This window comes from Oncorhynchus kisutch, linkage group LG10, assembly GCF_002021735.2.
Source record: "Oncorhynchus kisutch isolate 150728-3 linkage group LG10, Okis_V2, whole genome shotgun sequence".
Taxonomy (NCBI): Eukaryota; Metazoa; Chordata; class Actinopteri; order Salmoniformes; family Salmonidae; genus Oncorhynchus; species Oncorhynchus kisutch.
The window spans coordinates 48,900,875-48,912,975 of NC_034183.2; the positions used below are offsets into that span (position 1 = coordinate 48,900,875).

The following is a 12,101-nucleotide window of genomic DNA, read 5'->3' on the forward strand; positions in this document are numbered from 1 at the left end:
ACTTGTGTAAAGTTGTGATCACGAGAAAATCCACATGAAACTTTATATGAAATCACATCACATGTTTTCACATGAAATACAATTTTGCATGTGGAAAACATGTAGAAATTTCACATGTGAAATCATGTGTTTTTTTTTCCGTAAGAGAACTATACACATGCTGGGGCATCAGGAGAGATAATGCAGTGCAATGGAGAAAGAGAAGAAGGGGTAAGGGGATTATTTGAGTGGCCAGCCTAAATTACATTATAATTATTTATCTTTATGTTCCCATACAGTATATGACATGGGTCTACAGCTTTCAATGGGGCTTCAGTGGCAAATTATTGCTTTCATTGAAACATATCACAGCTTCACAGACACATTTTCTTGCTCCCTGGAGTTGTGTACCCTTGGCCATAAATCGAGAAGCATGTCTAACATGTTGTTTTGATAAAAGTGAAAGTAAGGTAATTTGCTCTCAGGAGGAAAAACAAAAGTGAAGAGAGGAGAGCCGTAAAGTGTGCAGTGACGTAGGATAGTCTATGCGATCGCATGCTGGAGTTTGTTCTATTTGCCTATGGAGGCTGAGAGAGACACACCGCAAACAAAATATTTCAAATTCTGAAATCAGTCGGTCGGACTGAGTGAAGTGGAATCGGAGCTGAAACACCCCAAGAGCGATAAAGACTGTGGACGCGCACTGCGTTAAGAGGATACCGGTGTAGTTGTGTCAAACACATCATATTACGCGATTTCTGAAACTGAGCCTGCGAAGCACTCTTCCCTTTTCACTTTTTGGAGCGCAGCGGGCAGCTTTTAATTCACGCTATATTTCCATCGGAGACAGGAGTGTGGTGTATGTTGCCTAGCATTTACAAGTTAAATGGTATTTTGGAGAAGTCAGCATTAAGAAAAGAAATATTGGAGCACCGGACCAGTCGCACATCGGAAAAGCAATACTTGAGAGGACTGTTATGAAGAGGGGTTGAGAAAGGACGATGCAAAGGCTGTCAACGCTTTGAAGTTCGCGAGACCCGACCTCAATCTCTGACCGACTTTCAATCGGCCCACTGAATTAATTATTGGAACCTGTCATGTTCGTTTAATGTACATGGAGAAGAAGAGTTATTTACATGTAGACTGTTATTAAAACCACGCAAAACGCGGTACCCTGGAAAGTCCATTCACTGTAATATATAGCGTTGTAATACAGAAGGAAATAGACTACTGAAATACATAGTACAACCAATATTTCCGAAGAGACGTTTGAATTTCCTCTGAAATGGACTGACACCGATCAAACCAAACGTATCTCGATAAGATAATGACCGGCAATTTAGAGGCTTATTGGGACTTCAGAGTTGAGAAAATGCATAACGATAAGTAACTGACTGACAGTTGGTGTTTCATGTGTGCAAAATTCATTCCAAAAGTGGTGTGATATCCTCTGTTGTGATGATTGAGTATCCCTACTCTGGTACCGGAGGCATCTCGTGGTAACACAGTAGCTGCGGCAAGGAAGGAGTGGAGTTTGGAGAAATCAGCAAATAAACGCACAGAAAAAATGTGGCTGCGAATTCTTCCGCAGGTATGTCAGGTGCATGCGAGATGCTTTGAAAATTATTGTTGTCGTTTCAGTTAATTGCTATGTTGTTTTGTTGGCTCAGCCGAGATTGTGTTTTAGACTCTCACTGCTTGGGACTTTGATTATTATTATATATTCAAATCAGATTGAATGTGTCACATGCGCCGAATACAACTAGTGCAGACTTTACCGTGAAATGCTTGCTTAAGAGCCCTTCCCAGCGATGCGGAGTTTAGAAATAATACAAATAAAATAGTAACATGAGGAATGAAATAAAATACTCAAGAATGGAGCTATATACAGAGAGTAGGCTACCAGTAGGCCTACCAGAGTTACGAGGTATTTGAGGTAGATATGTACATGAGAAGGGTAAAAATGACTAGGCATCAGGTTATATAATAATACGAGTGACATAAAGAACAGAGTAGCAGCAGCAAATGATGAATGTAAAAGTGTGTGTGTGCAGTATGTGTGTGTGTTTTTCGTTTACTACTCCTGTAAAGAACAATATCTAGTGAACAATATACTTTTTCAAATGCAGGTTATTTTGGCACTGGAGCTCTCGAGCACTACTAACTATTATGATTAAAAGGGTTATTGCTAAATATTGTTATGTACATTATTTTGTTGATTCATTCACTTGGCTTGTATTCAAGAATCCCAATTCCAGGGTTCTTAAAATAGCCCAATGACAGAGAGAACTTGTCCTCACCTAAATCAAAGTTTAGCTATATTCTACAACAGCATTCTTAATTTAAAGAATGCTGTTAACTTAACAGCAACAGCATTCTTTATTTAAATGTATAGGCTAATAACAACAGATTGTAAAACTGACCATCCTACCAATCCTCGACTTTGGCGATGTCATTTACAAAATAGCCTCCAATACCCTACTCAACAAATTGGATGCAGTCTATCACAGTGCAATCCGTTTTATCACCAAAGCCCCATATACTACCCACCATTGCGACCTGTACGCTCTCGTTGGCTGGCCCTCGCTTCATACTCGTCGCCAAACCCACTGGCTCCATGTCATCTACAAGACCCTGCTAGGTAAAGTCCCCCCTTATCTCAGCTCGCTGGTCACCATAGCATCTCCCACCTGTAGCACACGCTCCAGCAGGTATATCTCTCTAGTCACCCCCAAAACCAATTCTTTCTTTGGCCGCCTCTCCTTCCAGTTCTCTGCTGCCAATGACTGGAACGAACTACAAAAATCTCTGAAACTGGAAACACTTCTCCCTCACTAGCTTTAAGCACCAACTGTCAGAGCAGCTCACAGATTACTGCACCTGTACATAGCCCACCTATAATTTAGCCCAAACAACTACCTCTTTCCCAACTGTATTTAATTTTAATTTATTTATTTATTTTGCTCCTTTGCACCCCATTATTTTTTATTTCTACTTTGCACATTCTTCCATTGCAAAACTACCATTCCAGTATTTGACTTGCTATATTGTATTTACTTTGCCATCATGGCCTTTTTTGCCTTTACCTCCCTTCTCACCTCATTTGCTCACATTGTATATAGACTTGTTTATACTGCATTATTGACTGTATGTTTGTTTTTACTCCATGTGTAACTCTGTGTCGTTTTATCTGTCAAACTGCTTTGCTTTATCTTGGCCAGGTCGCAATTGTAAATGAGAACTTGTTCTCAACTTGCCTACCTGGTTAAATAAAGGTAAAATAAAATAAAATAAAGATAATCCCTTTAAAAGCCCAACCCAGATAGTTGGACATGAATGCATTGTTACATTTCAGACAATCTCTCGGTGTTTTTGTGGCTCGCCTGATTTAGCCTAACTTAGGAGAAGATTATGCGTTGTCATTACACGTTTGAATGAGGGTCAAATCTAAATCGGTTTAATAAATATGACTCTTTTCTAATACAATCATCACATCCGCATAGCCAACATTACCTGCGCAGATTGAAAGCGACGAAGGCAACAAAACACTTATTCAGCCCTTGCACAGGCCTACTTGCATGGGATTCTTCATTCTTGAATTCCAGGGGTGTGTATCTGGTGTATACATATGATCATACCTTCTTTGTGCAGTATATTCAAAACAGTATCAACGTAGACACCACAATGCATTGAGAATCAAACTCATGCAGGTGCAAGTAGGGGATTCATTTCTACACAGCCACGGCCTGTGAATCACACTAATCCTATTGCTTGAGGTAAGTCTGGCATTTGTCCAATGGAGAGAGAGGAAGGAATGCTACCCAGGGCTAGGAGGTGAAGGGATTGACAGTTTTAAATGCAGTGAGATTGGCATTCTAATTTAAGCAGAAAAGACAACCTGGACAATGACGAAGTGGAAATGCAAATAAAACCAACTATGCATATCTGATGGCAGATCAATCATCAACAGTAGCTAGACAACATGCACATTCTCAGATCACTTTTTATTTTTACTGGGCAACCATCCCATGTCTTTGATTTTCATATGTTAAATTGAATCACCAACATAACATCATTTTTATACTCTAAATTTGCCAAACTGTCTGACCCTGTAGACATTATTTTCCTCTCCACCAAACAATACATTTTACGTTTTTGAATGAATCACTAACATAATGTTATTTTTATACTCCCAATTTGCCTTGCAGACAGACTCTGTAGGCCTACAACATTTTTTCCAGTCTACCAAACTTTTAAGGACAGTCCTAAACAGGGCCCTCTTTCAGAGGCAAACAGATCCTTGTTCCTTCATCAGGTGTGAATGTCAGTGAGACTCCAGTCTGTTCAGCCTCTCATATAAACTCTTCCTCAATTAGATATCAATGTCTACTTCTTCAATTAAATATCTCAATGTCCTCCTATTTACAGTCTGGGTCTGTCTGTCCCCGCTGATCTAATTAACTCAACGCAGAGTCCTCAGATGGAAAGGACCAGACCACAGAGCGGACATTCCCATTAAATTCTACTTAATTCTAGTACATTAATTATATTTCAATGGGCACAGAAGCTACAGAGATGTAAATCCTCCCACCCAACCATATCACATAACTGATCACCAATGGCCGCTTGGCTGACAGATGGGAAAATGGCTTTTGAGGAATAACAGTGTGTGCTAGCACTATACAACAAGGTTCCCCAACAGGCGGCCCACGGGCCATATTCGGCACGCAGGTGATTTTATTTGGCCCCCCAATTTGTCAGAGGAAAAAACATACAGTGGGGAGAACAGGTATTTGGTACAGAAACCTTTGTTTGCAATTACAGAGATCATACGTTTCCTGTAGTTCTTGACCAGGTTTGCACACACTGCAGATCCTTCTCCAGATCCTTCAGGTTTCGGGGCTGTCGCTGGGCAATACGGACTTTCAGCTCCCTCCAAAGATTTTCTATTGGGTTCAGGTCTGGAGACTGGCTAGGCCACTCCAGGACCTTGAGATGCTTCCTATGGAGTAACTCCTTAGTTGCCCTGGCTGTGTGTTTCGGGTCGTTGTCATGCTGGAAGACCCAGCCACGACCCATCTTCAATGCTCTTACTGAGGGAAGGAGGTTGTTGGCCAAGATCTTGCGATACATGGCCCCATCCATCCTTCCCTCAATACGGTGCAGTCGTCCTGTCCCCAAAGAATGATGTTTCCACCCATGCTTCACAGTTGGGATGGTGTTCTTCATCCTTCTTCCTCCAAACACGGCGAGTGGAGTTTAGACCAAAAAGCTCTATTTTTGTTTCATCAGACCACATGACCTTCTCCCATTCCTCCTCTGGATCATCCAGATGGTCATTGGCAAACTTCAGACGGGCCTGGACATGCGCTGGCTTGAGCAGGGGGACCTTGCGTGCGCTGCAGGATATTAATCCATGACGGCGTAGTGTGTTACTCATGGTTTTCTTTGAGACTGTGGTCCCAGCTCTCTTCAGGTCATTGACCAGGTCCTGCCGTGTAGTTCTGGCCTGATCCTTCACCTTCCTCATGATCATTGATGCCCCACGAGGTGAGATCTTGCATGGAGCCCCAGACCGAGGGTGATTGACCGTCATCTTGAACTTCTTCCATTTTCTAATAATTGCGCCAACAGTTGTTGCCTTCTCACCAAGCTGCTTGCCTATTGTCCTGTAGCCCATCCCAGCCTTGTGCAGGCCTACAATTGTATCCCTGATGTCCTTATACAGCTCTCTGGTCTTGGCCATTGTGGAGAGGTTGGAGTCTGTTTGATTGAGTGTGTGGACAGGTGTCTTTTATACAGGTAACGAGTTCAAACAGGTGCAGTTAATACAGGTAATGAGTGGAGAACAGGAGGGCTTCTTAATTAAAGAAAAACGAACAGGTCTGTGAGAGCCGGAATTCTTACTGGTTGGTAGGTGAACAAATACTTATGTCATGCAATAAAATGCAAATTAATTACTTGAAAATCATACAATGTGATTTTCTGGATTTTTGTTTGAGCTTCCGTCTCTCACAGTTGAAGTGTACCTATGATAAAAAATGACAGACCTCTACATGCTTTGTAAGTAGGAAAACCTGCAGTGTTTCAAAAACTTGTTCTCCCCACTGTATATATATGCATTATCAGTCAAAAGTTTGGACACACCTACTCATTCATGGGTTTTTAGAATACTAGTGAAGACCTCAAAACTATGAAATAACATATATGGAATCATTGTAGTAACCAAAAAAGTGTTAAACAAATCAAAATATATTTTCTATTGGACATCCTTCAAATTAGCCACCATTTGCCTTGATGACAGCTTTGCACACTCTTGGTATTCTCTCAATCAGCTTCATGAAGCTTCAGCTTCATCTCAATCAACTTCAGTCACCTGGAATGCATTTCAATTAACTGGTGTGTCTTGTTAAAAGTTCATTTGTGGAATTTATTTTCTTAATGCTTTTGAGACAATCAGTTGTGTTGTAATAAGGTAGGTGTGGTATACAGAAGATAGCCCATATTATGGCAAGAACAGCTCAAATGAGCAAAGAGAAACGACAGGCCATCATTACTTTAAGACATGAAGGTCAGTCAATCAGGAAGATTTGTGCAGTCGCAAAAACCATGAAACTGGTTTGATGAAACTGGCTCTCATGATGACCGCCACAGGAAAGGAAGACCTGCTGCAGAGGATAAGTTCATTGGAGTTAACTGCACCTCAGATTGCAGCTGAAGTAACAGACACATCTCAACATCAACTGTTCAGAGAAGACTGCGTGAATCAGGCCTTCATGGTCGAATTGCTGCAAAGAAACCACTACTAAAGGTCCCCAATAATAGGAAGAGACTTATTTGGGCCAGGAAACATGAGCATTGGATTTTAGACCAGTGGAAATCTGTCCTATGGTCCAAATTTGAGATTTTTGGTTCCAACCACCATGTCTTTGTGATACGCAGAGTAGTTGAACGGATGATCTATGCACGTGTAGTTCCCAACGTGAAGCATGGAGGAGGAGGTGTGATGGTGCTTTGCTGGTGACACTGTCTGTGATTTATTTTGAATTCAAGGCACACTTAGCCAGCATGGCTACCACAGCATTCTGCTGTGATACGCCATCCCATCTGGTTTGCGCTTTGTGGGACAAATTTTTTTCTCCAACAGGACAATGACCCAAAACACACCTCCAGGCTGTGTAAGGGCTATTTGACCTAGAAGGAGTGCTGCATCAGATGACCTGGCCTCCACAATCACCCTGGCCTAAACCAAATTTAGATGTTTTGGGATGAATTGGACCACAGAGTGAAGGAAAAGCAGCCAACTATGCTCAGCATATGTAGGACCCCTTGAAGACTGTTGGAAAAGCATTCCAGGTGAATCTGGTTGAGAGAATGCCAAGAGTGTGCAAAGCTGTCATCAAGGCAAAGGGTGGCTACTTTGAAGAATCTAAAATCTCAAATAAATTTGGATTTGCTTAACACTTTTTTGGTTACTACATGATTCCATATGTGTTATTTCATAGTTTTGATATCTTCCCTATCATTCTACAACGTAGAAGATAGTAAAAATAAAGAACAACCCTTGAATGAGTAGGTGTTGTTCAAACTTTTGACTGGTACTGTATATCCATTGATATCCATTAAAACTACTTTCAGTGCGTACTAATCCTGTGTCCCTGTCACTAGAGTAGTGAGTTCAACTAGCTTTGGCTGCCTTCTATTTGAAAGAATGGTAACGACACTGGGCAGCTAGTTGGCAGAGTCAAAGTAGACTTGAATAATATATGCCATTTAGCAGATGCCTTTATCCAAAGCAAACCGGGTACATGGTAGGGGAAACAGATCATAGAAACAGGCTTACAATTTTGATATCATGAATGGTCAGTCCTTGCATCTATAGCTCTGTCTATGAATTTGAGAGTGGTTACATTTCTCCAGCCCCATCCCTCAGTTTTTTACCGAAAGAGGAGCAGGTAGACACTTTGTTATTGTTTCTACTGCTGATTGCTACTTTAAGAAGTTAAGATGCAGATTAAATACACACCAAAATATGTTACAGATACTATAAAAATGTCCCATCACTCACATCACATCAGTCTGTTAGTGAATACACAGCATGCAGAACAGCAAACAATCAAACAATCAAATATATTTTAGAAAAATATATTTTTTACATCAGAATAATAACCACAGTGGTTATAGAGGGTGCAACAGTTCAACACCTCAGGAGCAAATGTCAGTTGGCTTTTCATAGCTGAGCATTCATAGGTTGAGAGAGAGAGTCGAAACAGCAGAACCGGGACAAGGTGGCACATCCATTGAAACGGGTAAAAATAAATCAGAGGAAAAACAATTCCACTTCGATTCCATTTATGGATAGGTGCATCTTTGAATTCGCTGTTGAATTGCCTGCTCCTTCTCCATTTTCGGGAACACCATCCCACTCCCCCAAAGGAATCAATAGTATATCTTGGCTCACACTGTGATTGTGATTCTGAGCTCTCAGGTTCATGGGTCAAAGTCATATAAGGTTTTCAAACTAACAATAAAATTAAACAGCAATTACAATTCCCTGAATTGCTTTTTTATGTTCATTGGAGAGTAACCTATGCCCTATTATTAGTTATAATCAAAAATAAAGCCAATAAATCATTTGTATTGTGATTCATATGAATGTACCCTAGTAAAATGTCATTCATAAAACTAAGTGTTATAATCACAAGGTTATATATCCATGCTTAGACGGGCAGAAATATAACTACCCAGAAAAACTGACATTTTATTTTGACTCCCTCATATTTGATGTGTCACAGGTTTTTTACAAAAACTTCCTGCTAAAATCTATAAAAAATATATTTATCTTAATCCTTTGAGATTTGTTTTTGTCTCTCTGAGTCAACAAAACAAAGTTATTGTATTTGAATATAAAATACTGGTGTTATACTGTATGACAATGTTTTGTTACCCTGAATGACACAAATCACTACGGGCCACAAATATTGATTAAATGTGATTCCTTTAGCAATAACAATCAGGATCCTATGAACTATTATTAGTAGCAGCAGCAGCATTTTTCTTTTAGCAATTTTTTAAGTTATAAAACTGTGTAAAAAACAGAACAAGATCTTTAAATTGTGCAAGCTAGCTGTACTTATAGTTGAAGTCGGGAGTTTACTTACACTTAGGTTGGAGTCATTACAACTAGTTTTTTAACCACTCCACAAATTTCTTGTTAACAAAAAGTAATTTTGGCAAGTCGGTATGGACATCTACTTTGTGCATGACACAGGTATTTTTTTCAACAATAATTCACTGTATCATAATTCCAGTGGGTCAGAAGTGTACATACACTAAGTTGACTGTGCCTTTAAACAGCTTGGAAAATTCCAGAAAATTATGTCATGGATTTAGAAGCTTCTGATAGGCTAATTGACATCATCTGAGTCAATTGGAGGTGTACCTTTTTTTTTCACCTTTATTTAACCAGGTAGGCTAGTTGAGAACAAGTTCTCATTTGCAACTGCGACCTGGCCAAGATAAAGCATAGCAGTGTGAGCATACAACAAAGAGTTACACATGGAGTAAACAATTAACAAGTCAATAACACAGTAGAAAACAAAGGGGGGGTCAATATACAATGTGTGCAAAAGGCATGAGGAGGTAGGCAAATAATTACAATTTTGCTGATTAACACTGGAGTGATAAACGATCAGATGGTCATGTACAGGTAGAGATATTGGTGTGCAGAAGAGCAGAAAAGTAAATAAATAAAAACAGTATGGGGATGAGGTAGGTGAAAAGGGTGGGCTATTTACCAATAGACTATGTACAGCTGCAGCGATCGGTTAGCTGCTCAGATAGCTGATGTTTGAAGTTGGTGAGGGAGATAAAAGTCTCCAACTTCAGTGATTTTTGCAATTCGTTCCAGTCACAGGCAGCAGAGTACTGGAACGAAAGGCGGCCAAATGAGGTGTTGGCTTTAGGGATGATCAGTGAGATACACCTGCTGGAGCGCGTGCTACGGATGGGTGTTGCCATCGTGACCAGTGAGCTGAGATAAGGCGGAGCTTTACCTAGCATGGACTTGTAGATGACCTGGAGCCAGTGGGTCTGGCGACGAATATGTAGCGAGGGCCAGCCGACTAGAGCATACAAGTCGCAGTGGTGGGTGGTATAAGGTGCTTTAGTGACAAAACGGATGGCACTGTGATAGACTGCATCCAGTTTGCTGAGTAGAGTGTTGGAAGCCATTTTGTAGATGACATCGCCGAAGTCGAGGATCGGTAGGATAGTCAGTTTTACTAGGGTAAGCTTGGCGGCGTGAGTGAAGGAGGCTTTGTTGCGGAATAGAAAGCCGACTCTTGATTTGATTTTCGATTGGAGATGTTTGATATGAGTCTGGAAGGAGAGTTTGCAGTCTAGCCAGACACCTAGGTACTTATAGACGTCCACATATTCTAGGTCGGAACCATCCAGGGTGGTGATGCTAGTCGGGCATGCAGGTGCAGGCAGCGACCGGTTGAAAAGCATGCATTTGGTTTTACTAGCGTTTAAGAGCAGTTGGAGGCCACGGAAGGAGTGTTGTATGGCATTGAAGCTTGTTTGGAGGTTAGATAGCACAGTGTCCAAAGACGGGCCGAAAGTATATAAAATGGTGTCGTCTGCGTAGAGGTGGATCAGGGAATCGCCCGCAGCAAGAGCAACATCATTGATATACACAGAGAAAAGAGTCGGCCCGAGAATTGAACCCTGTGGCACCCCCATAGAGACTGCCAGAGGACCGGACAGCATGCCCTCCGATTTGACACACTGAACTCTGTCTGCAAAGTAATTGGTGAACCAGGCAAGGCAGTCATCCGAAAAACCGAGGCTACTGAGTCTGCCGATAAGAATATGGTGATTGACAGAGTCGAAAGCCTTGGCAAGGTCGATGAAGACGGCTGCACAGTACTGTCTTTTATCGATGGCGGTTATGATATCGTTTAGTACCTTGAGTGTGGCTGAGGTGCACCCGTGACCGGCTCGGAAACCAGATTGCACAGCGGAGAAGGTACGGTGGGATTCGAGATGGTCAGTGACCTGTTTGTTGACTTGGCTTTCGAAGACCTTAGATAGGCAGGGCAGGATGGATATAGGTCTGTAACAGTTTGGGTCCAGGGTGTCTCCCCCTTTGAAGAGGGGGATGACTGCGGCAGCTTTCCAATCCTTGGGGATCTCAGACGAGATGAAAGAGAGGTTGAACAGGCTGGTAATAGGGGTTGCGACAATGGTGGCAGATAGTTTCAGAAATAGAGGGTCCAGATTGTCAAGCCCAGCTGATTTGTACGGGTCCAGGTTTTGCAGCTCTTTCAGAACATCTGCTATCTGGATTTGGGTAAAGGAGAACCTGGAGAGGCTAGGGCGAGGAGCTGCGGGGGGGGCGGAGCTGTTGGCCGAGGTTGAAGTAGCCAGGCGGAAGGCATGGCCAGCCGTTGAGAAATGCTTATTGAAGTTTTCGATAATCATGGATTTATCAGTGGTGACCGTGTTACCTAGCCTCAGTGCAGTGGGCAGCTGGGAGGAGGTGCTCTTGTTCTCCATGGACTTCACAGTGTCCCAGAACTTTTTGGAGTTGGAGCTACAGGATGCAAACTTCTGCCTGAAGAAGCTGGCCTTAGCTTTCCTGACTGACTGCGTGTATTGGTTCCGGACTTCCCTGAACAGTTGCATATCACGGGGACTATTCGATGCTATTGCAGTCCGCCACAGGATGTTTTTGTGCTGGTCGAGGGCAGTCAGGTCTGGGGTGAACCAAGGGCTGTATCTGTTCTTAGTTCTGCATTTTTTGAACGGAGCATGCTTATCTAAAATGGTGAGGAAGTTACTTTTAAAGAATGACCAGGCATCCTCAACTGACGGGATGAGGTCGATGTCCTTCCAGGATACCCGGGCCAGGTCGATTAGAAAGGCCTGCTCACAGAAGTGTTTTAGGGAGCGTTTGACAGTGATGAGGGGTGGTCGTTTGACTGCGGCTCCGTAGCGGATACAGGCAATGAGGCAGTGATCGCTGAGATCCTGGTTGAAGACAGCGGATGTGTATTTGGAGGGCCAGTTGGTCAGGATGACGTCTATGAGGGTGCCCTTGTTTACAGAGTTAGGGT

General features: G+C 42.1%; 1 protein-coding gene across 1 annotated transcript in view; it reads left to right on the plus strand.

The window, feature by feature from the left end:
• The first annotated feature begins 523 nt into the window (after window positions 1–523).
• The window catches only part of LOC109897260 (corticotropin-releasing factor receptor 1), a 174,468-nt gene continuing 162,890 nt past the window's right edge, over window positions 524–12,101 (plus strand). Inside the window, exon 1 of the mRNA XM_020491796.2 lies at window positions 524–1,570. Coding sequence (XP_020347385.1) covers window positions 1,547–1,570 — 24 coding nt within the window. The 5' untranslated portion in view covers window positions 524–1,546. The remainder of the gene's footprint in view (window positions 1,571–12,101) is intronic.